The sequence below is a fragment of the Sorex araneus genome, chromosome X, assembly GCF_027595985.1.
Source record: "Sorex araneus isolate mSorAra2 chromosome X, mSorAra2.pri, whole genome shotgun sequence".
Taxonomy (NCBI): Eukaryota; Metazoa; Chordata; class Mammalia; order Eulipotyphla; family Soricidae; genus Sorex; species Sorex araneus.
The window spans coordinates 286,125,147-286,150,703 of NC_073313.1; the positions used below are offsets into that span (position 1 = coordinate 286,125,147).

The 25,557-nt window shown below is 50.5% G+C and overlaps 1 protein-coding gene and 1 pseudogene across 1 annotated transcript in view; one reads left to right on the plus strand and one right to left on the minus strand.

The window, feature by feature from the left end:
- The window catches only part of SPTBN1 (spectrin beta, non-erythrocytic 1), a 161,939-nt gene extending 147,176 nt beyond the window's left edge, over positions 1-14,763 (plus strand). The window contains exons 27-36 of the mRNA XM_055119711.1: positions 1,593-1,837; positions 2,514-2,652; positions 3,316-3,400; positions 4,926-5,122; positions 5,924-6,033; positions 6,661-6,724; positions 10,901-11,139; positions 11,749-11,922; positions 13,141-13,183; positions 13,518-14,763. Coding sequence (XP_054975686.1) covers positions 1,593-1,837; positions 2,514-2,652; positions 3,316-3,400; positions 4,926-5,122; positions 5,924-6,033; positions 6,661-6,724; positions 10,901-11,139; positions 11,749-11,922; positions 13,141-13,183; positions 13,518-13,733 — 1,512 coding nt within the window. The 3' untranslated portion in view covers positions 13,734-14,763. The remainder of the gene's footprint in view (positions 1-1,592; positions 1,838-2,513; positions 2,653-3,315; positions 3,401-4,925; positions 5,123-5,923; positions 6,034-6,660; positions 6,725-10,900; positions 11,140-11,748; positions 11,923-13,140; positions 13,184-13,517) is intronic.
- Positions 1-25,557, minus strand: part of LOC129399564 (uncharacterized) — a 742,397-nt pseudogene that overhangs the window by 541,761 nt on the left and 175,079 nt on the right.

Here is a 25,557-nt window from a genome sequence, read left to right on the forward strand (position 1 = left end):
CAGAGGGAATATTTGCAGAAACTTCTCAGGCTTCGAACTTTGAATGGGAACCAGACCCCATCGATGTGTATTTCTTGGTGTGTTTTTGCAGACTCTTTTCCGTTCCTCCCACAGCCCAAACCCTTTGGCCTGGCTGTGGCCGGACCCTTACCCCCACATCTCTCCCTGCCCCTCACTGCGTCCTCGCAGACAGTGGGCACGTGGGTCACCGCTGACAGCCTGCATACTCACCGTCCCGGATCGGGGAGCTGTCTCCCTTTGTGTTTCCCCCTTCGCTATCAGTACTAGGTGAGGGATCCCGTGCCCGGCGGGGGCCCCCACTCCCCCAGCCACTGACACGTGCTGACCATCGTGTTAGCTGCAGTGCCCACCACCCAGGGCAGAGCAGAACTGCCAGCTCAGATGGGGCACAATGAAATATTTTATTTATTTATTTATTTATTTAATTTATGGATTTTAGTTGTTAAATGTAGTCGCCAGATAAATTCCCCAAAGTGGGATCATGAGATGGAAAGATAATTGGGTTTCTGATTTTGATGGCTGTTCAGGCCATCTTCCTTTCTCGTCGAAGCTACGGCCTGTTTCACGCCTGTCAACAGTATAGTGGACTAAGGCAGACACAGCATCAAACTTGTTTTTGTGACCTGGGTTGGAGCAAGAGTAGAGCACAGGACATGTGTCTCGCACACGTGACCCAGGTTAGATCCCCTGAGCCAGGAGTGGTCCCCGAGCATCATTAGGTGTAACCAAAAACAGACCCCAAAACTAGAATTAGCCCCAGGTGATCCACGTAATGCAGAGCTGTTTGTGTTTTCTTCTGTAACGTTCTCTTTCAGACCATTTTAATGTTGGTTTGTTGACATTTTCCGTTATCTTTTGTAACTGCCAGAGCTGACAAAAAGAGCTTGCCAAAAAGTCTTGCCAGAAGGATTCTACATCATTGTGTGCATTTCCCAAGTCACAATTCTCATTTGCAAGGGATCTGCACTTGCAATGTCCTGTTGGAATCTGACTGTTTCAAATTTCACTTTCTTTGATTCGTTCAGAATTTCTGTCCCATTTTTGAGGGCTCCCACAAGTGTTGGATGTTTATTCTCTGTAATACTTTTTGTTTCGTGATGTTTTAAAAAGTGAAGGAGATTAGTTCGTTGCCCTTGGCAGGGGTGAGAGGTGTTTTTTAAAATGCCTGCTTTGTGCTGTGTTTTCCGTACTGTAGCTGTACCACTGACCACATCAAATGTCCAGGTGTACCACTGGACCTTTCCTGTTCTTTTTCCTTCACTCATCTTAGTGTGGACAGTGCTTTACAGTGCAACTCTCTGTGATTCTTAGATAACTTAGCTCTCCCAGTGAAACTGTGAGCTGCTTGGGGGTCCAGAGACCCCATTTGACTTGGGGCTTCTGTTGGTGCATAACCAGCATATGGAAGGCCCGGTATGCTGGTGTGGACACCTGGGTCTCACATGGGACTCGTCCGGGTTTCACCCACATCTTACCTGGTCTCATCTGGTCTCACCCGGGTTTCACCTGGTCACACCTGGTCTCACCCGGTCTCACGGGTCTCACCTGGGTTTCACCTGGCTGCTCTACAGGTGCGGCAGCTGCAGGAGGATGCGGCCCGCCTCCAGGCAGCCTATGCCGGCGACAAGGCCGATGACATCCAGAAGCGGGAGAACGAGGTTCTGGAAGCCTGGAAGGCTCTCCTGGACGCCTGTGAGGGCCGCAGGGTGCGACTGCTGGACACAGGGGACAAGTTCCGCTTCTTCAGCATGGTGCGGGATCTCATGCTGTGGATGGACGACGTCATCCGGCAGATCGAGGCCCAGGAGAAGCCCAGGTGACCAGCGCAGCCCACTGCAATGCCCGTCTTGTGACAGAGACCCAGACCCAAGCCCCGTGCCTAGAAGTAGTACCATGTCACGTCTCGTACCTCTGTCCCCAAAAGGGGGTTTTCTGTGTGACACCGTGCAAAAGCTGGACCTCCTGGCTCTGAGCACTGACAGGCATGGCCAGGCAGAGCCACCGCAAAGCTGCAGCTCTCTGTCCCTCCATCTTTCCCTCCATCTGTCCCTCCACCCAGGACAGGCAGGGACCTGCCCTAGACTCAGCCTCACCAGTTGCTGATTTTGAAGCTGGTTCCCCTTGGTCTCGTCGTGTCTGAGCAGGGAGAGGTCAGAGGCACACAGCCAGGGCCTTTGGTGGCTGGTTGGGGAGATGCAGTGGGGGCGCGGGAGTTGCCTGGGAGCTGCCCTCTGACCCCTCAGGAGGCTCCGCATCGCAGGTTTGGTCAGAAACCTGCGGGTTTTCGGCATCCGTGCTGCCGCCACTGTGACGTGCCGAGGCGCACAGCCCAGAGCAGCTGCCGTGCTCTGCGTGGTGGGCGCTGGCGGCCCCCCCGAAGCCCGGGTAGGCTGTCGTGTTGAGCGTCTCCCCCAGAGCCGCTCACTCCATGTTCTGAAACCAGCCTTATGAAAAGCTTGTCGCCTACAGCTGGTGCTGTTCTCTGGTTCTAGGGATGTGTCATCTGTTGAGCTGTTAATGAATAATCATCAAGGTATCAAAGCTGAGATCGATGCTCGGAATGACAGTTTCACAACCTGCATTGAGCTTGGGAAATCCCTGCTGGCAAGAAAGCACTATGCATCAGAGGAGGTAGGGGTCTGCCCTGCAGGGGCGGCTAAGATAACTGAGGCCCCAGAGGGAGCCCAGGGCGCTGCTTTGTGAATGCGTGTGTGTGTGTGTGTGTGTGTGTATGTGTGTGTATGTGTGTGTGTGTGTGTGTGTGCGCACATACCACATAGAGAAATGGCTGCCTGTGTGTATTTGCCCACTTCTGTATGTGCAGGTGCAGGACGCTGTTTTGTGAATGCGCGCGCGCACGCGTGTGTGTCTGTGTGTCTGTGTGTGTGTGCACGCATGTCACATAGAGAAATGACTGCCCACTTCTGTATGTGCAGCTGTACATAGATCTATTTCAGAGTCCTCACTGCCTTCCTGTAAGTCAGAATAAGACAGTGAGAGAAGACAATTTTTGAGGGCCTGAGGCTGGACTTGTTCCACTTTCCATTGCCCGCCAGCTCTTTCTGATCCATCCTTCCCTGCAGCACCAAGGTCTCAACTGTGTGAATGGTTGTTGATTCCACTGGCATAGCACCCAGGCCCCAGAAGTTCTCCAGGGAGGTCAGGGGGCTTGCCCCTTGCTCTGCTTTCCCCTCTGTTCCTGATGTCCCAGCGGTTCAGGAAGGTGGTCACCGGGGCATGATGAGGACGAGACATTTCCTACTAAGACATTCATGAGTCCTTCTTTCCTTGCAGATCAAGGAAAAGTTGCTGCAGCTGACGGAAAAGAGAAAAGAAATGATTGACAAGTGGGAGGACCGATGGGAATGGCTCCGACTGAGTAAGGACGGGCTCTGCCCCTCCGGGCTGGTGTTCTTGGGATCCATCACTTAAGTTTAGGTGTTTCTGAATGCCTTCTTCTAGAGCTCCGTTTCCTCATGCTAAGTACCTTTCAGTGCATCCCATGGTGGAGCTTAGTGGTCAGCGGGGCTGGGGTGTTGGCTAGAATGGCGTGAGGGTGACAGAATTTGGAATCCATTGGAGGGAGCAGGTGCAGTTATAAAGGCTGCCCTTCCTTGACTTAATCTCAGGACTGTGCATGAGAGTTAGGAAGCCCCTGGGTAGGCCCGACACCTGCTACTCTTAGTACAAAGCAGATAGTACTAGCTGACAGCTCTACAGGTTTTACAGAAAGCTGGGCACTAGTGTAAATGCTTTCTATTTTTCTTTGTTTACTCACCACAGTCTCGTATATTGTGTTTTCCATCTAATTTCCCAAGCTCTGTGTGAGCTAACACAGTTAATTCCATGCAGTGTATTGGGAATAGTATTTAATAACTGCTGTGGACACTGGGGCTAACCGAGCCTTGTTCGCCGGACTCTGCTGTCTGTCTGGGACTCGGCTCTGCCTTTGTGTTAAACACGCTTCTTCTTTTCTACAAACAAGCCCGTTTAACTCCGTGTTAACCGGGTTAACATGGCTAACACCGTGTGTAACAGACCTTTAGGAAGGCTCCTCAGCCTAGTACGGACTCAGACCTGTCTTTCGAAAAAATGAGTCTCACTTTGGACCATCCTTTCAATTTTGGGGACTGAGACTTCGCAGGATGGGCTCAGTTGCAGGTCCCCACTCTGTAATCATGTGGCTGCGGGCACAGGAGAAACTGTCCCCTGCCAGCCGGAGAGGGGGCAGGTGAAGCAGGATGCCAGGAGGAGGAAGGAGGCAACGACGGCCGCTCCAGGGCTCACTGCTGTCGCCTGAGTTCTGGTGGGCACCCTGCTGGCCCCAAACATTGCTTCCCTGGACGTGGGGACAGTTTTCACTGTGCGCTTAGCACTCGTTCCACCTGTCCTCAGTGTGGCCTCTTGGACGGTCAGCACTGGAGCCTGGCATCAGGCTCTGAACCCCTGACACAGCTGAGCTGCTGGATTTGCCCCCCAGGTCACGCTCAGCGCTTCAGCGGCCAACTGGCATTGGTGAAGGGCCTGACTTTGACCCTCATGGTTTCAAAACCTTTCACCATGGCCAAATTTTTCATGACACTCACATAACTATGGGGGTCCTGTAACTCCAGGGCCCTGAGAATTTCGTGTTAAAGTAGGTTTATGGGGCCTGGGAGAGACAGCGGGGAAGGTACATGCTTGGCCCACCGCCCACCTTGATTTGAACCCCACCGGGGAGTGACCCCTGAGCACCGCAGCATGTAGCCCCCAGACCAACAATGAAATGAATTTATGGTTTATGATCAGTTTCCCAGTTTTACACCTTTTCCATATGCCCGGGTGCCCAGGGTGGCGAGTGGGCGAGGTGCCAGCCGCAGTGCCCACCGAGCCCTGACTCTCTGCGCACTCTGTGCCCCATGCAGTACTGGAGGTCCATCAGTTCTCGCGGGACGCCAGCGTGGCCGAGGCCTGGCTGCTGGGGCAGGAGCCGTACCTGTCCAGCCGGGAAATCGGCCAGAGTGTGGACGAGGTGGAGAAGCTCATCAAGCGGCACGAAGCCTTCGAGAAGTCGGCCGCCACCTGGGACGAGCGCTTCTCTGCCCTGGAAAGGCTGACGACAGTAAGTGCCACCCTTTGGCCTTTGGCCTGTCTCTGTCCTGTCTCCTGGCGGCTGGACCCAGGAGCACTCGTTCCACCTGTCCTCACTGTGGCCTCTTGGACGGTCAGCACTGGAGCCTGGCATCAGGCTCTGAACCCCTGACACAGCTGAGCTCCCTGTGACCCCTGACACAGCTGAGCTCCCTGTGAGCACTCCTGCCAACACGCAGAAAATCCGTAGCACCCAGTCAGGGCACTGGCAGCCTTGGCAGGAAGCTGGTTCTTAAACCTGTATAACTTGGAAGTTGTTCAGCTTCAACTCCAAGGACTCAAAACGCCTGTGCATGCTTTTGTGCTCACGGGGAATGGGGACATGTAGCTCGGTGGCCGAGGGACATCCTGAGTTCTGTCCCTGTCTCCCCAGAACAGAGGCATGCGGATGTATATAGAGCTGGTGAGGTGGCCTGACTTCAGTTAGGCTGTCTGGGCCCTGCAGATAGCTGGCATTTGCGTGTGGCTGAGGGCTTCCTGGGGAGCTGTGGGCTTCCACGGGCCGAGGGCTTCTTCGGGCTGAGGGGTCCGTGGGCCGAAGGGTCCGTGGGCCGAGGGGTCCGTGGGCTGAGGGGGACCGTGAGCTGAGGGGTCCATGGGCCGAGGGCTTCCTGGGGAGCTGAGGCAATGGCTTCAGCTCCGTGACCTGGGACAGGCTCTCTGGGCGTCGGGGCAAGTCTCAAAGGGAGTGGGGCAGGACCCCTGGACTCAATCTAGCCCTATGAAAGAGGCGGCCCCGTGGACTTGCTCAGCGCCCCCTGTCCCCTCCCAGTTGGAGTTACTGGAAGTGCGTAGACAGCAAGAGGAAGAGGAGAGGAAACGACGGCCCCCGTCTCCGGAGCAGAGCACGAAGGTTTCCGAGGAGGCCGAGTCCCAGCAGTGGTGAGTCGTGCGTCCTGTCTGGGCACAGCTGGGGGACAGGAGAGTCTCTGCTAGCGCGGTGGGGCCGGCCTGTCCACTCAGCTCCATGTGACACTCATGAGGGCATGTGATGCCAGGTGTGGCAGGGGTGGAGTGTGGCAAGCACACCCATCCCAGCTCCCCCCTGCACACACACAGAGTTTCCCCGTGCTGGGGCGGGCAGAGACTCTGCCTGGCCAGGCCGGGGCTTGTAGGGGCTGCTTTATGAGGGAGAGTGTGGTGTCGGGGGAGGTAGGTGACTCTGGGCTGGTGGAGAGCTTCGTGTGATTCCTGAACCTTCATTCTTTACCCAGAGTCTGAAGTGCGTGCAAAGCTTTCCAAAAGAAATTACAAAGAAACTTTTTTAAAACTTTAGGAGCCCGAAAGATAGCACAGCGGGTACGGCGCTTGCCTTGCACGCGGCCAACCCGGGTTCCATCCCCGGCATCCCATATGGTCTCTCGAGCACCGCCAGGAGTCATCCCTGAGCGTCGCCGGGTGTGACCCAAAACCAAAAGTTAAATGTAAAAGAAACTTGATGTAGTCACGTTGCTCTCCGATGAGCTGCAGTAAAGCTTCTCTCCACCCCCCTTCTCTTCCATCCCACAGGGACGCTTCCAAAGGAGAACCCGTGTCCCATAACGGCTTGCCGGCTGACCAGGGATCTCCACGGGTTAGTTACCGCTCTCAAACCTACCAAAACTACAAAAGCTTTAATAGACGGACAGCCAGTGGCCAGCCCAGGCCCGGACCGTGAGGCTCACCCCACCTGTCAAGCACCTCCTCCCAGACCCCGCTGGCGGCCTTCCACCCAGTGTTAAAATTTTACTTAATTCATAGTCTTCCTTGGTTTCATATTTGTGTTTAAACCATGTTTATTTGAGTCTTTTTAACAGATGGATGGACCGTTGCCTTAAGCAACATACTTATTCTTGTTTATTTATTGTGAGCTTTTTACTTTATTAAGATCTTACAGCAAAAGCCTTACATGGTGATTGAAATTTAATGAGATTACAGCAAAGTGAAGATGAGAGCTAGACTGCTGGGTCTGACACACCCAGTGACACTAGCGGGGCAGCTGCGGCTGGTGTCACCTGCAGCCCTTGACTAGTAAGTAACCAGGGAGCCTGGAGACCCCCACTGCTCAGATCCACGCTTCCAGCTAGCTGTGTCAACATTCCATGAAGAACAATGCATTCTATATTTTTTTAAAAAAATTTTTTTAAGGATGTCAGACGTCCTTGGGAACGCTATTCTCATCTGGGGGTGCAGACTTCCATGTGTCGGGGTCCCACGCATCGTTTAACCATTGTACAAAGCCGAGCTGCTCCTCCCCCGATCTGCCAAGTCCTGAGCTCTGGGCTCCTGGGCAGTGGACAGTGGACAGTGCAGCTGACCTCAGGATCCGGTGCCCACTGACCGCTGCAGGCCACAGCCCTCAGCGCCATGTAGGAGTCCACCAAGAGACTTGAGGGTGTCAAACTGAGTCTTTCCGACCAGCGGGACCAATGCCAGCACTAGGCTCCTCCCCCGCCCTGGCAGCAGCCCCTCTGGCCTCAGAAGTGACACTGTGTCCATGGGCAGAAACTCGGCTGTGTGTCTCATTGGTCTCTTGTGGTTCGTTTTTTGTGCTTTCAAGGCTGTGGGACCCTCGCATAGGAGGTGTCCCATCAGGACGTTATTTATCCAACCACCAGCAAGGATTGGAAATGTTTTCACAAAAATCCTGTCCCTTAGGAGTAAAAGCTGTTGAAAGAGGTGGTTTCCTGGTACTGCTAAGGACAAACCCAAACCCAAACCCTCCCTTCCTGCGCCTCGTGAGGCGTTCACGCGCTCATTTGCCATATTAGACGTTAGTGGGATCAGAAACCCGTGTTGATACATGTTCTCCATGAGTTAAGTCTAATTTGTCTTTTCATTTCATGATGCATGTTTTTTTTTCTTTTGTCAGGATAACATCATATAGCATCTTGTTTGTTTTTTCTTATTTCTATGTCCATATCTATCTGCTCGTGCCTGTAGCTGGGCATATAGCTAGACGCCAACCTTCTTATGTTACGGGGTAGTACACACCATGATTGGGTCTCTGCCATAAAACACCAAACTCCGTTGTGAGAAAGAAAAATACCCTGCTACATCTTCAGTCTTCATCCCTGATGTGTATTTCTGGCTCCAAATTATGTTTGTCCTTGATCTCTATGTATGTGATGCTTCTGTGTGTATGTGTGTGTATATAATATACATACACATATACACAGAGAGAATGTGTATATATATGCACACACACATATATATACACACACATATAGACATATATATACACACATATATATATGTTTGAATTTTGTTAAACATCATCAGGACTGATAGCCAATTTTATGCTTTTTTTATATTCAGAAAATAAAAAAAGTAAAATACACCAGCACACAGGAAAAGTGCTATGCTGTTCTCAACATTTGTTCTCACGACTATTTTTAGATTGTTTTTAAATTAGAACTTGCCAGAACAAATGTGCAATTGGATTGTATTAGAAGAAAAGCCCTTTTATTCTTTTGAGCGATGGTGCAGAGACTCAAGTCTGCGAACTTGAAAATGGTGTTGCTTCATGCACTCAGAAAATCCATCCACTGTTTCTTGTGCTACGGGTTGTCACTCTGCATTTCCATTTGCGCCTGATGTCAGTGTCTCAGCACACCTGGCACCGAAGCGCTGTGGGCTAATCGCTGAGGAGCGGGGCGGGGCGGGGCGCGGGTACCACTGTTTGGTCACAGCACTATGATTTGCTTTCATGTGTGTCTCTAGCCTGTGTGTTCTGTTGGCATGCTCAACGCACATGTCCATTAAAATTCATTTTTGTTCCTTTTATTTTCCTCGTTTTCTTCGTTCATGATTCATTTGTATAAACGTTAATTATCTCTGCATACCGGTTTGGGGTTTTTCTCTTTCCTTCTAACTCTGAAAGAAAAAAAATTTTTGCTGCAGAATTTCTCCTCTAAGAGCCTTTGCTGCCGCCACGTCCCTCGAGGCGCAGATGAGCCTGCCCGGTGCACAGCACCACAGCAGCGCTGCCAGGCAGCTTCCGTCACACCTGCAGCACTAATTTTTTTTTTTGACCTGGTTTCTGTACACACTAACCTCATGCCTCCCTGGGTCACACCTGGCACAGGCCTTCCAGATCAGACTCACACTTCAGGGCTTTCCTGCAGTCTCACACGAAAACAGATCTGTCAACTTTAAATTCCACCGTTTTATTTTGAATCCAGGTGGATTTGTTTTTGTTTTGGGGGGGTTTGTTTTGTTGGGGGGGTGACTGGTTGGGGTTTTTTGCTGCTGTTGTGTTATTTTTCCCTCCTGTATCTCTTTTTTAAAAGTGAAGGGAAAAGAAATATTTGAATAGCCTTTTGCTTATAAGCAAACACATACAAGCTGTGGCTGTTCCTTGCAAAGCCAGAAAAGTCATCATACATCCCTGCTCATCGTCCTATCCTGCCCCGGGATTCCATTGCCACGCTGCTATGTGGGCAGAGGTTCTGACCCAGCGCCCTTAAATATAGCCTGGAGTGCGCTCTGGACCCCGAGGCCAGTGATAAATCTAAGATTCCCATTAGCCCTTCAGAGTAGCTGTAACTGAGAGCCCCATTTCCTGAGAGTTGACATTTCTGAGTGTTCCCGCCGGGTGCCATCCTGCCCACTGTCCTTGAGGTCATTGCTGCTAATTTGGTGTCATTTTGGTTCTGGGCAGCAGTGCAGGGGAGGTACCTAATGAGCGTGCCATTGACACCGTGTCTGTCCGTGTGTGAGGGGCCCGGGCCCTTCATAACCCACTAAAGCGTCAGCCCACACCCAGCTTCAGTAACTTGCTAATTCCGCGCCTGGGTGTATCGGCCAGGGCCGGCGACAGTTAACGGTGCCCAGTCCCAGCACACAGGCCGAGATCGGTAATGAATCGAGACCCTACTGCATTTCCCAAGCCGGAAAGCCATGGGGGTCACCCTTTAAGTGAGCTTGGGAAGGAGCAGCTTCTGAAGACGTCTCCGGCGAGAAGGCCAGAGCTGCTGGAGCCTGGCGCGGCAGCACGTGATGGGGAAGGCCGTGGTTCTGTCTGTGTCTGGGGGTAAATAGCTGTGTGGTGTTGAGTGACTGTGATTGGCTTCTCCAGCTCCTTTAACACCAACTACAACCCCTCACGAGACAACTCCAGCAGATGTGGCCCCGTTGGCGTTTGTTGACTTGCCTCATTTCCTTCCAGCTTTTAAGTTCCCAACTCTAACTGGGATGGTAGACGTGAACTGCATGACTGTCATCCTAATTTCTGCATGTGTTTATGACGGTGTGTTGGGGGCGGGGGAGGGCAGAGAGAAGTTTCCAGGCGCCCAAGGTCTCTCCTTGGCCTGACTCGGGGGAATGCTGTAGCTCTGATGGAACTGTCTGTCCGTCTGTCTGTGAATGCCCTTTCGCTTAAACCTCCTGCCCTCCTGGTGGTGTCCCTGGTTGTACGGTGGCTGCTGTATAACGTCCACTCTCATATTTAATATGTGTGATTGTTACCTTGTCCTTTCGTCTCAAAGTAACGTGAGAGGAAATGATCCGAGTGACCTCGAGACAGTGGAGTGGTCCGAGGCGCCAAGTGCAGTAAAACTCATGCTGGCCTTTCGCTTTCCTTATCTCCCGTAAATGGCGGGCATTAATCCCTCCACCTTCTAATGTCCCCGGGGTCCGGCTGGCTTTGTGGGTGTGCGCTGGTTTTACTGTACAGGCATTTATACACAGCCACTGTGCGAGTCGGTCGGAGCGTCTGTGGGCACCCCCGGCGCACGCGGGGCCCTGACAGCTTCTCCCCCATCCTCAGATGACAGACAAGGGGGACACGAGCGAATTGGTCAACGGCGCCGCAGAGCAGAGGACAAGCTCGAAGGAGTCCAGCCCCATCCCCTCCCCAACGTCCGACCGCAAAGCCAAGACCGGCCTCACAGCCCAGGGCGCGGCCACCCTCCCGGCCCGGACGCAGGACGCTCCCTCCGCCCAGATGGAAGGCTTCCTGAACCGGAAGCATGAGTGGGAGGCCCACAACAAGAAGGCCTCAAGCAGGTGAGGCAGGAGGCTGGCAGGGAGGTGAGGGGTGCGGAAGGGGCGTGGGGGCTCAAGTTGGGTGCAGGCGTGCAGGTTGCACACTATACAAGGAGTCCCATGGAACAGTAGCTTCCCCATTGAGGGGGACACAGGACGCGAGTTGGATGGGTGGGCAGCGCCCCTCGGTGTCTCGTTCTGATCAGTCGGTGTGTTGGGACGGGCACTGTGCCTCCAGGGTCCTTCTGCTCCATCTGGAGGCAGCACAAGCCCTCAGCCTCCCTGCAGCGTGGCCACTGGGGAGGATGAGCCAGTGGTGGCCAGGGTCTGCTCAGGACAGGGCGTGACGCTGCATCTGCCCGGTGTGTCCTGAGCCCTGAGCCTGCGGGTGTGACCTGGAGCCAGAAGGAGGCCCGTCCCCACCCCCTTGGCTACCCCGGCACGCGCACTTGTTGGGGAGGCAGAGGAGGGGAGAGGCAGAGAGATCGAGCCTTGCCCCAGCCAGGGGCTCCCGTGTAGGTCACGCTTCTTAGGGGGATGGAAGAGCCAAGCGTCAGGTTGCGCCCGTCAGCGTCCCTGTTCTCCGGGGAGCTGCAGAGCCTCCTGATGCGCCTCCTTCCCACCGCTCAGATCCTGGCACAACGTCTACTGCGTCATCAACAACCAGGAAATGGGTTTCTACAAGGACGCGAAGACGGCGGCCTCCGGGGTGCCCTACCACAGCGAGGTCCCCGTGAGTCTGAGGGAAGCTGTCTGCGAGGTGGCGCTTGACTACAAGAAGAAGAAACATGTGTTCAAGCTCAGGTGCGTGGGGGTGGGACCCGTGCACTGCCCGACTCAGCCCCACACTCACCTGGTCCCTCCCGAGTGCCCTCTTCCAAGACTCGCCTGTGCATCTCTGGGTTGTCCATCAATGCACTCCCAGGCGCCCAGAGGCAGTCCATGCGCTGACTGCCAGGGACGTGTTGGGCAGGAGAGGGGGAGGCACAGCTCGTCCCAACCCCTGGAGGCGTTCTCAGTCACAGGTCCCACATCCCTGGGTTTTAGCAGATTCATTCCACACCCGCCCACTCCGAAGTGCCCCGTGAAGCCAGCCTGGTGCAGGGTGGGACATCTCTGGGGCATACTGCTCTCTCCCGAGGTTCATTTGTGAGCCTCTGATTATGACCATTAATCACCCCTGAGTAGTTATTAAATGATAATAATCCCCTTAGCGTGACCAGCTACTTGGCCAGCACCTCAGTTGGGGGGGTCTAGGGGCTGTTTCCGGCGCTGGTTTCTCTGCATACTGGCACGGCAGAGACCTGAAGGAGACAGACCTTCAGGTTTACAACTTGGATCTTATGAGGCGAGCCGCTCCTGTTTCATGGTTCGAGGAATACTTAGGAAATTAGGTCCCCTCCCCCGCAGCAGCCCTGTGTCTCTCCCCTGACCCTCCTGTGCCACGGAGCACAGTCCCCTCCCCCCAAGTCCACACGAGCCGGGTGTCCTCCTGGCAAACATTCAGGAGCGGGCAGGGCCACAGCACAGAGGCCAGCGTGGGTTCAAGCCCCAGATGGTACCTCGAGCCCCGCCAGCAGGGAGTGAGCCCCAGGCCTTGCCAGGCTCAGCCGACCTGTCAGTAGTTCAGCCGTGGGCTGTGGGAGGTGTGAGGTCAGCCCTGCGGGCGGGCACCAGGACAGGCACTGGACAGTCTGCAGGGTGCCAGCCTGGCTCCTCTCTGCCCTCTTGGGGAGCAATTTCAGAGAACCAGGGTGTGGGCAGAGGGCCCTGGGCCACCCGCTCGTGAGAGCTCTGCTACAGGGATGCCCTCCCCAGGGCGTTGGCCTTCATTCCAAGGAGGCAGGGGTGCCGTGAGGCCGTGGGTGCATGCAGCTCTCTCGGCCGAGCACTGGCCGCCGGTGACCCTCCCGGTGGCCTGGCCGTTTTGACGTCAGGTTTCTGCTGAGACCACCCAGGGTCGGGAGGTGGGATCTTCCCCCGAGGTGAGGCGCTGGCTGATGTGCTCCCTTCCCTTTGCAGACTGAGCGATGGCAACGAGTACCTCTTCCAAGCCAAAGACGACGTAAGTCTCGGGCCCGTCCCACGGGAGTGGGTGTCAGCGTGGGCAGTGGGTGCTGCGGCCCCCGGTGGCTGAGACACAGGCGCTGTCCTGGGACTGGATGTGGACCCCTACCACCCCCACTGCCGTGCTGTGCTGTGGCTCCGGCACAGCCCGAGGGGCAGTGGGCAGGTGCCGCGTCAGGCAGTTTACGCGCCAAATCCTTGTCACTTAATGAAAAGCCAGACGCGACCTTCGGGTGGGAACCACGGGCTGGGCGAGTGCCCGCACTGCCCCTGCCCAGAGCTGGCCGCCCGAGGGCCCGAGCACGCTCACCGCCGCCCTGTCCTCCCCGCAGGAGGAAATGAACGCGTGGATCCAGGCCATCTCCTCTGCCATCGCCGACAAGCACGAGGTGGCCGCCAGCACCCAGAGCACGCCGGCGTCCAGCCGGGCACAGACCCTGCCCACCAGCGTCGTCACCATCACCAGCGAGTCCAGTCCCGGCAAGCGGGAGAAGGACAAAGAGAAAGACAAAGAGAAGCGGTTTAGCCTGTTTGGCAAAAAGAAGTGACCCTTCCCTTCTCCTCCTGCCCTTCTCCTCCCCGTGAAGCTCCAGCATGCAGGCTCAGAACCAACATTACTCTCCGTGCCTACTGTTCCTCCATGTGGTTTTTTTGTTGGTTTTGGGGGTTTGTTTGTTTTTTTAATTTATAGAGCATTTCTGGGGTGGGGGGTGGGAGAAATACACCTAAAAACACTTTATCTCCAAGTTACAAAAGTTTGAGGTGCAGAGGGAAGACCAGATTTTTTTTAACAAAATTCTATAGATTAGATCTCAATATTTAAACTGTTCCTCAATTTTGTGAGGCTGTGTTGGAATGCCCTCCTCTCGTGCTGTTGGTCCAGAAAGCAGAGGTGCTCAACCCGACCCCGGTGCCCATCTGAGACAGCCGCGCCCAACACCGCGCTCGGCTCGGCCGACGCAGCCCACGGCCGTTCTGGTCTCCCTGCCCCCAGAACAGCTCCATGTAACTCTACAGACCAAACCGTTTGTGTCAGGCTTCACTTACTAACCCACGACATGCGGCTTTTCTGCATCAATTGTGACGACGGTTAAGAATGTCAGTGTACAAGAAGGAATAGAAAACTGATACTGTTTTAAATAATCTGTAATTTCAACTTTTTTTTTGCTGAAATACATTATATTGTATGTTTGAGATAATTCTAGTACAAAGTATAATAAAACTAGATGTATAATAAACCCTTTAAATCATTGGTAAGTGTCCAAGTGGAACTGAAGCATTTATTGGACAAAGTAATGTTACTCTAATGGTTACTTGCTCGTGTTGCCACACTGTGTTATGATTTGCTTCATTACCTTGCTCTTTGATACATAGTGTGCATTTCTCTGTCACTGTAATGATTGTAATGACAAATTTTCATCTTACTGCACAATCAGAATGACATGATAGGAATGAACGAGGCTGGGCCTGAGGGGGGGCGTCCGACCACCCGGCCCGCTGCTGTCGTATGACCTGTACCTCTCAACTTTTGCCCTATCCGTTAAATATATGCTATGTCATTAAATGCTTTTAAATCTAGCACAGTGCTGTTGTTTTTCCTCTCTTGCTTGCATACCATGTGGGAAAATCGCAGAGAAGTAGCCCATGGTTGAGACTTTATAGACAGTCCTCTGGCTTCCTCTTTTGCATTCTCGTGCCTGTCTGGTGTGCCAGCAAACTGCAGCAAATGGTTTAAAACAGAATGTTCGAAGCTAGACACGAACATTTTCATCTTTTGTTGATGAAAAGTTACCAGCTTGCACGACCCAAACGCAGAGGCAAGGGCTGGTAGACTTCTGTAAAAGGCCAGACCTAGTCAGGCTTCAGCTGTGAGCAGCAGGGGTGCCCTGCAGGTCCTGGCGCTGCAGCACGCAGGGGCTGTGACCCATATGTGGACAGTGGGGCTGATGCACTGCTGAGACTTTGCCAGCGAAGCTGAAATCTTGTCATTTTCACATAACAAATACTCATCCATTGATTTTCTTAAGAATGAAATTGATTACTTTTTATTTAAGTGTAAAAAAAGAATTTAGTATAAGGTCTGTTCTAAGTCCACAGTTCAAAATACTTACCATTGAAATTCATGGTGGAATCTTTAGTTTTTCACTGCCCAGTAGTAAGCACTGAGCAAAAAGTTAAATTCTGGGCTAGAAAGAAAGTCCAGCGGGGAGGGCGCTTGCCTTGCAATGTGGCTGATCCAGGTTCAATCCCTGGCATCCAGTGGCGGGCCCCAGGCCCACCAGGAGTAATTCCTGAGAGCAGAGCCCTGAGTGAGCCCTGAGCATTGCCAACTGTGGGCCAACAACCAAAAAATTTAAAACTAAAAGTGAAAAGCCTTCCATGTAGCCTGTCCTGGTTTGATCTCTGGCAGGATGTGTCCCCCTCAACCCCAGGTGCAGCCACGGAGACCCCCAAGCACCATGTCCCCCAGCACCACATCCCCCCAGTTAGCTCCAACTCACCAGGAGTCCCCAGGGTCCCCCAGCACCAAAGTTCCATTTTGATGGGACTACTTACACTTATGCACCCCTCAGCAACCCAAACTGTGCCAGCTACCCTGTCTGTGGACACGCCCTGAGACCTGCAGCCAGACGGTCCCCACGGAAACCCGTGTGTGGGAGGCGCATATCTAACCAGTCTATGCCAGCAGCCTGCCTGCTACTTGCCGGGACCCTCTGTGACTATATTAGCAGACAGAGCTGAGAATTTGTTTTTAAGCCTCAAATTTATTCATACTGCAATTAAGAATCCCATGGCTCTTACTGTTTCCTGTGTTACGACCATCCTTTTCACTTAGAACCATGACTCCCAAGGGTACAAGAGGCTTAGAATATCCGTCATGTCTTAGGAGACATGTAAACAAAAATAGCAGTTTTAGTACCGCCGAGAGTAGTTTTTATTTTTTGAATAAAGCTTTTAAAATATTTAAATAAGAATGACACCCTTTACCGAATTTTTACCCAGACTTTACGCAGTTCTCACATACTGATAATTACCAGAATTTCAGAACCATAGAGCAATTTCACATGCAAAATGTTGGCATTGCAGGATGCAAGAAATTCCCACCAGGATTCCTGCCATCGCTCTTCTCCAGCTGCACCTGCTTCTTGGGAAGCCAGAAGTGTGGCAAGTCTCACTCAGCTGCTCACAGGATCCAACCCTAGCCTCCTACATGCAAAGCATGTGCCTGGCCACTGAGTTAGCTCTCTAGTCTCCAGGAATAATTTATTAAAGACATTTTGTCATCTACTGTGTCATTTCACACTCTACTTTCAGGTGGGTTTTATGGATCAACCCTTCTCTCCCCTTTGAACCTCAGACAGCCTCAGGTCTTGATTTCAGGGCGAGAGGAGGGGGGTTCACACCTGGCGGTGCTCAGAACTGACTCCTGGCTCTGTGCTCAGGGATTCCTCCTAGCAGGGCTCAGGGGGGGTGTCTGGATCAATCCTGGGGTGCACATGCAGGGGAAGAGCCTCGCCCCTGTACTCTCTGCCCCCTACTAGTCTTAATTCTGCAGATACTTGTCTACTTGATACTCCCCTCCTGTGTGGGGGATGTCCTGTCATTTCAGTTGAACTTATTCTCTTAGTGGCAAAGGTTATACGTTATGTGGTAGATGACATTTTCAAATTAGTTTATTCAGGGGCCAGAGACAATACTACAGCAGGTAGGCACTTGCCTTGCATGCAGCCAAACCCAGGTTCCATCCCTGGCATGCCCTTTAGTCCTCTAAGCCCAAAGAGGTCATTCCTGAGCACAGAGCCAGGAATCACCCCTGAGCATCACCAGGTGTGGCCCAAGAACCAAAATAATAATTTTTTAAAATTATTTTATTCATTTCTCACCCATCTCCCACGCTTTTTTTGCTTTGTGTCATTTTTGGGGGTCAAAGAGCTAAAGTGAGGGTCTCTGTTGCTTTCTGAGGTGACTCAATTTTCCTAAGAAAATATAAATAATAAGTAATCTATAATTGTAAATGTGAACTGTAGCATTTTTCAAGTTTCATATCCAACTTAAAGAATTGAGGCTTGCCTAGAAATGAGGATTTCCAACTTGGAAAGCAAAAAAATCCCGGCTGCCCTATCTGTGTTAAGAAATGTTCTGTCCTGTTTAGAGCTCTACAAGTGTTTGTCCAAAGGTTGTCTGGCCTCCTGGGTTTCAGAAAGTAGAGTTGGGGAGACCCAGCCCTTGCACTTAAATCTCGGACCCAGATGAGGGAGAAATGCAAGCCACAGCTGCCTAGCTGCTGAGGCCTCCCTCTGAGGGGCCTCCAAGCGCTTTCTCTGAGGGGAGTCGAGCCCAGTGCCCAGGGTGGTCCAGGTCAACGGCCTGACCTACCCAGGTCCCTTCCAGGCTCAGGGAGAACCTCGGGCGTTTGTTTTCTTCCTGGTCAGACAGGCAGATCCTGGCTCTGAGCAGAGGAGCTAGAAGAGCCTGTCCCCCGTCACGGCCAGCCCTGTTGCCTCGACTTTACCCTCTGGACGTGGCCACCGCGCAGCCCTGGATGTCTGTGTCCTGCAGCCTTCACAAGCATGCACCGGCCTCCACTTGCCCCTTCAGTCATCATTATTCTTCGTGGTGTGTGCGGAGCTGGAGTGGACACCGGGCCGGCCAGGGTTCCTGAGAGTACGTCTTGGAAAGGGCATTTGCCCTGCCCAGAATACTGTCCCCTCATGCCGGTCACCTGCAGAGTGCCCCACACCACAACCAGCTCTCAGCTGCCTGCTCGGTTCTCAGCGGCCTTCTTAGTCCCCTGGAAAATGACTTTCCAGTGCCACGCGGATTGTTCCCACGAGACTGTTGTCTTGTGCTGTGAGGGAGTGGACCCCAGCTCCAGGGCTCCGAGAGATGGTGTCCCCTGCACTGCTGGGCCTCCTGTCCCCTGCCCTCCCAGCCCATCCACTCCTCAGCTCCTGCTCTCTGGGCCCCCGCGGCAGGTGAGGAAATATCCCTTGCACTGCCTGCAAAGCCCCTCCAAAGTGGCAGCCACTCTCAGGGGCAGCCTGGCGGCCTCAGGGCTGAACACTGCACACCGTGCACCCCTGCCTGGTGCCAAACTGGGGCGGGCAGAAGGTAAGTCCCTAGGGATGGTGGTTCTGCCCTATATAAGGGGCCGGGCCGAGCAGCTGCAGGGGCTGACTGGCCGCTGGCCGTGTGCGTCCTGCCTTGCTGTGTGAAGGAAGGGCTTCACAGCTCAAGGAAGGGCAGATTTCCTAGGACAGGTGACCGTTTGAGCTCATCGCCCCTGACCAAAGGAATGGGAGAGGAAGGAGGGGATGGAGCCGTGAAGCAGCTGCCCACCCAGCCTTGTTGGATACTGGAACAAGCCACAAAGCGGGGCAGAGGCCCAGGGAAGGAGCTGGTGGGAAAGGTGCTAAGGAAAGCAACTGGAGTACCCTCTGCACAGTGCTTTCCCTCCCTCCGCAGTGCCCTTCGTGCTCCAGCTCCCAGTGCTCTTCACCCTTGCAGTCCGGACCTTGGCAGTTCTCCCAGCACATACTGCTGGCCATTTTGGTGCTGGGTCCTGGCAAAGGGAACCAGAACCCACTTCTGAGCATCGCAGGAGGACCTTGAGATAAGGAAACAGAGGAGACTTTCGGGCATCTTCGAGATGAGATGAAGGTAGATCTGTGAGTCCCCATGGCAGGATGCATCTCCAGTCTCCAAGAACCCCACCGACTCTCCAGTTTCGTCAGGGGTGTTGATCATGACAAAGGTGTGGAAGGTAAGACCAGTCGATATAGTCAGGATTCGGGCTTCTGGACGGGTCTTTTTTTAAAAAAGTGGCTGATCCAAGCACTGCAGATTCAATTTGATTTCCTCTTAATTTTAGGATCCTGATTTCTACTGATTGGCAACTCTCAAAACAGGATGCCCGTCAGCTGTGTGCCCTGTTATGTCTAAATCAAGAGCTATTAGTCATCAGCATCCGTTCACATTCTTGATCTTTCAAGGTTCCATAGTAACAGGCTGTGTCCATAACACAGTTAAAATAGAGGGAATGAAACCTTCAAAGCAGCTAATTGCCACTGTGATGCCTTCGGTAAACCTTTTTCTCCTTGAAACAAGAGATTCGGATCAACTGAAATCTCAAAACGACTTGTACTCTCAAAAAATATGAACTGTAAATTATTTTCTGATATGATAACAGAGTTACCAAGAGGGGCAGATGTCCCAGGTGGTTCTGTGAGGCAGGAAGGAGAGAGGCAGCTGGAGGGAACCCCGCTTTCTCTCTCCCCACCTCGGCCCCCCGGGAACGGCGTGGGAAACCTAGGACCCTAAAAGTCACCTGCGAGCCTGGCTCTGGCAAGAAGGAAAGTCAGTCCAAGGCCTTCCCCAGGCCATTCGGGTTCTTGCCTTGACCTCTCGGAAAAGAACTTCAGGAGAAGACAAGTGGTGCAGTAAGAACAGGTTTGACCTGGAAGCTTTGAGGACAGGGCAGCAGAGACGCAGGCTTCTCCTGCAGAGGGAGCCCCAGCGCACATCCCAGCAAAATGCACGTTTCAACAGGGGAGATGCAGCCACACGTGTGCGCGTCCACGTGGGCACAAGCAGCACAGGGCTGGGCAGCATAGGCGTGCCCTTCCTTTGTCCAAAGTGGCCTTCATAGGGTTTCTCCAACCTGCCCCCATGTGGGGCTTCTCCCTAGGTAAGAGTCTGTTTCTGGGGCAGTTGCATAGGGGGTACGGTTGGGAGCAGTAGATGGTTTTCTTTGAAATCCTTTTCCCAGCCTTTGTTCCTGCTGGAGCATCTCTTGGGGAGGGTGGAGTGGGGGGGCAGGCAGCCTTCTCTGGGTCTGTGTTGGTGCCAAGTAAAGGTCTTATCAGGCATTAATTCCTGTGTCCACAAGGTGGGTCCTGATAGCCTTAGGGCTAGTTGGTTTCCAAAGAATTCATTGCCATGGAAGACCCTTCCCTATCTGCCTGCTGCATCATATAGTATAAACATATATATTATACACACACAATATACACTATATATTGTGAATATATACTATATATAAATGATACTATTATATATACAATTGGATATATATACACACAATAGGTCTGGTGTATATATTCAATTAATTGTATTCTTCTAAGGAATAAGTTAGAAACCAAATATAATAGACCAAATCAGAATAGAAACAAAAAACATAAAGGACCTAGGAGTGCATTGAATTTGAGCTCTGAGAAGAAAGCCCTTTAAACCAGCAAACCAAAAGGGTGGCAAGCTACAGGAAGTGGTAACTAGGAACTAAAGACACAAGGACCTTCTAGATGTGAGAATGTTTATTTTCATGAAGGGGATCAAATCCAGCGCCTGGTGAATGCAAGAATGTTTTAAAGAAACTAATTAATAGGTTTGACCAATTGCCAACAAAAACCATGAATTATTTCTGAAATGTAAAATTATTTACCTAAGGGACAGAGACTTAGAGCAGGGTTAGAGCCCTTGCCTTACATAGGGCCAATTCAAGTTCAATCTCCAGCAACCACCTATGTCCCCAAGCACTGCCAAGAGTGATGACTGAACACAGTCAACATAAGCCCTGAGCACCACTGGGTGTGACCCTAAACAGAACAATATTAATTCTGGTGATGAGGCGCTCCATAACTCCAGGCACAGAGCACTCATAGGCAAAGTCCTCAATGTCCATCCAGGCCACATGTTGAACTTGGGCAAACCCTACACCCCATCTTTATCACCAATATCAACTCATCCAAATATATATATATATATATACATATATATGCATATATAACAGTTTGAAATGCACTAAAATAACTAAGTGTGCAGAGGACAAGTCAAGAGATATTCCCAATGAAAAGGAAAAACTGGTCTAAAATCTACTAATAGGAACTAAAAAATATTATAAAAAATCAAAACCAAAATTCTCTAAGATGAGTAAAGAACTTACTTAGAAATAAAAAGCTTTAAATTAATTAATTTTACTGAATCACCGTGAGACAGACCATTAAAAAGCTGCTCATTATAAGGTCTCAGTCATAAATGCTCTAATACTCATCCCTCTCAACCAGTGTACATTTCCCAGCACCAGTGTCCCCAGTTTCCTTCCCACCGTTCTCCAAACCACCCCTGCCCCCAGCCTGCCTCTATAGCAGGCACTTTTCCTCCCCCTCCCTCTCTCTCTTTCTGTCTCTGCCTCTCTCTCTCTCTCTCTCCTTTTGTGCATTACGGTTTGCAATACAGTAAGTACTAAGAAGTCATGCTGTTTGTTCAGGGTGTTCAGTATTTTTGTCGGGAAGGTAAAGGTGGAGTAGCTTTTTTAGCTGGGTGGCAGCTTTGGGGTGTGGATATGACTGCCAAAGCTTCCAGAAGGTGGGGGTAGCCCATCCAGACCCCAAGAAAGCCTGGAGAGTTCAGTCACAAAACCCACTTCCCCAAATTTTCAGCAGATTATATATCGGTGAGGTCTGTCCTGAGATGGTGGAGTCAGGCCAGGGGCATGAAGGTGATTTTGGATTGTGGGGGCGAGTAGGGGGCTCTGTTTGGGCAGTTACTGGGCTAATCTCCCCCCTCAGATGTGCCCCGGATTATTAAGCCATGTGAGGATCCGAGATTTACTGCAGCTTTTTTTAAAATCTCTTTTGAGATTTATTTATGAGTCTCTGGAGCAAGGCGAGTAGGAGAGCTTCCATGGTGGTGCCGGAGCTGGTTTATGGGAGTCACTGCCAGTGCTTCCCAAGGAGCCCATCCCGACTCCGAGAAGGCCTGGAGATTTCAGTCACAAAATTCACATACTCACGTTTTCAGCAGGCTAATTAAGAGAAAGTGTTTTTGAAGAAATGAAAGCCAGTCCATGCACTAGCTGAAAAATATTCACTTTCATTACAAAGAAACATAAGGATGTGCATAAAGTCATTCAAATTTGGTATACTAGTGAAGGGTTTTGTTATTGTTTGTGTGTGTGTGTTATTTTGCTTTTAGGCCATACCTGGTTTCTGGTGGCACCTACTCAGAGAGAGCTCCCATCCAGGCCTCCTGCATGCAGAACCAGAGCTAAGCCCTTTGCGCTGTCTCTGGGCCCGTTAGCAAAGATATTAGAATTGTATTCAGTGTTAGTGAAAACTGAATAAACTCGATGTTCTCATAAATTTCTGTGAGCAACAATTCTTTTAAAAACCATGATTAACCAGGCTTCTGAAAATGTTCTGTTCTTCAAAATAATTTTATTTTTTTAAGAATCAATTCTACAGACAAAAATGATCTTTTGTTCAAACATACTTATTAGATTTTTATTAAACAATCAAATTTTAAAATTCAAAGTGTTAAGCTATAGGGAAATGGATAATTGAAGTTTGGTGTTTCCCCTGTATACAGATAGGGACACCTCCATATGTGATCACAGCAGTTATACACAGGGACGTATTAATGTGGTAAGGTTAGCAAGAAATTTCCTTCTTTTTCCAATAAAATACTTTAAACACCATGGATTACAAAGCTGTTCATAGTATGAGTGTTGTGGACTTTTGATGTTCCAACACCAACACAAGTGTGACCTTCCCTCCACCGTTGATCCCATTTTCTCAACCACCCAAGCCTGCCCCCTTAGCAGGCACACTTGTTACAACTAAATGGTTAAAGTAATTATCAAAAACACTTCCCTCAGTGAGCTGAGGGGAAGCATTAGCCAGGGAAGCACACGAGACACCCACGACGAAAACGAAAAAGGAAAAGAAGGCCCTGAGCAATCAAAAAAGAAGTTGGCTGATGTGTTTCTCTGAAATTTAACAGCTCCAACAGATAGAAAAGCAGCTTCTCATTACCGAGCAAATGACACATGGAATGCTCATACAGTCAAAAGAAGGGAAGCTACTGATGAGAGGAAACAGAGATACTCATCTTCAAGGTCTCTCTTCCATACCACCATAACAACATGAAGAAACAGCACGAATACCCATTGCAAGCAGAGGACGATCAAAGGAGCCCAGAAACCTCAATTGGCGTTTCCTACAAACTTGAGCTCTCTGATAAAGAATTCAGAGTTGAGATCCTCAACATGTTCAATGAACTCAATGCAAAGATTGACAACTTCAAGGAGGACCTGGCAGAAACAATACAACAGAAGCCGACAAAATACGGGAAGAAATGAGAGCAGAAATAAAAAACCTTCAAAAAGAAAGGAAGGATTTGGTACATGAAATCAAAAACTCTCTGGCTGCCCTCAACAATAGGATGACTGCAGCCGAAGACAGAATCAGTATGCTTGAAGATGAGCTGCAAGAGGCCTACAGGCAACAACAAACCATGGCAAGAGACCTCAAAATAGCTCTAGCCAGAATCAGAGTCCTAGGGGATGATTTCAAGAGGAACAACATTAGAATCATTGGACTACCAGAATGAAAGGGAACCAATCCCAACGAAAAAGCCACAGTCAAACAAATCATTACGGAAAACTTCCCAGAGCTGGACAATGCAGGCATCCAGATTCAAGGCACCCGAAGGGTGCCAGCTAAAAGAGATCCTAACAGAAAAACCCCAAGGCATATCATAGTTACAATGATGGACGTCATCCAGAGAGACACAATACTGCAAGCAGCAAGGTCCAAGAAGGAAATCGCATACAAAGGAGCACCCCTTAGATTCACAGCAGATCTATGTAAGGAAACCCTCCAAGCCTGAAGGCAATGGTAGGATATAGTGAAAAAACTCAATGAAATCAATGCTTCACCAAGAATACTTTATCCAGCTAAACTCTCATTCAAACTCGAAGGAATCATACACTACTTTGGGGATAAACAACAGCTCAGGAACTTCATAGACTCAAAACCAAATCTAAAAGAAGCACTAAAGGTGCTATTGTAAGACAAGAACAACCCCTACAAGCACGACAAACCCTTACACAAAGATGGTACAAAATCCCATAACAATAATCTCCCTTAATGCCAATGGTCTAAATTCACCAATTAAGAGACACAGACTGGCAAAATGGATTCAGAGATTGAACCCAAAATTCTGCTGCCTGCAAGAAACACATCTGAATAGCCAGAACAAACACAGACTCAAAGTCAAAGGATGGAAAACAATCCTGCAAGCAAACAACTCCCTCAAGAAAGCTGGGGTGGCTTTACTAGTATCGGAAAACATAGACTTCAGGTTGAAAAAGATTAGAAGGGATAGTGAAGGCCACTTTTAATTAATCACGGGATGTGTACATCAGGAAGAAATCACACTCCTAAATGTCTACGCACCCAATGAGGGACCAGCTAAATACCTACAACAGCTGCTAAGAGACCTTAAGAAGGACATTGTGAGCAACACAATAGTAGTTGGAGACTTCAACACCGCCCTGTCTCCTCTGGACAGATCAAGAAGATTAAAACTCACCAAGGAAATACTGGCTTTGAAGGAAGAAATAGAAGAGAGAGGGCTAATAGATCTATACAGGGCTTTATATCCCCCCAAAAAGGAATACACATTCTTTTCCAGTGCACATGGAACATTTTCCAGAATAGACCATGCGCTGGGCCACACAACATACCTCAACAGAATCAACAAGATAGACATTGTACCAGCTATCTTTTCAGATCATGATGCACTGAAGATAAAAGTTAATCATGGACAGATGCAGAAAACCAAATCAAACACCTGGAAATTAAATAGCTCGATATTGAACAATGAGTGGGTCAGGAAGGAAATCAAGGAAAAAATCAAAAGGTACCTGAAAACAAATGAGAATGAAGACACGAGCTACCAGAACCTGTGAGACGCAGCTAAAGCCGTATTAAGGGGAAAATTTATAGCTCTACAAGCATATCTCAGGAAGGAAGAAAGGGCCCACATAAATAACTTGACTTCACAGCTCAAGACCTTAGAAAAGGAACAACAAAAAAGGCCCAAACCAGGCAGAAGGAAAGAGATAATAAAACTTAGAGCAGAAATTAACGACATGGAAACCCAAAAGACAATCCGAAAGATCAATGAAACCAAGAGCTGGTTCTTCGAGAAAATAAACAAGATTGATAAACCACTAGCAAGATTCACAAAGAAAGAGAGAGAGAGAACCCTTATAAGCCGAATCAGAAATGAAAAGGGGGACATCACAACAGAAACCAATGAAATTCAAAAGATCATCAGAGACTACTTTGAAAATCTGTATGCCACAAAACAAGAGAACCTAGAAGAAATGGATAAGTTCCTCGACTCCTATAATCTCCCAAGGCTGAACCAAGAAGACCTGGAGTACCTGAATAGTCCAATTAACATCAAGGAAATTGAAATGGTAATCAAAAGTCTTCCCAAAAACAAAAGCCCAGGTCCAGACAGATTCACTAGCGAGTTCTTCCAAACATTTAAAGAGGACCTAGTGCCAGTCCTTCTCAAGCT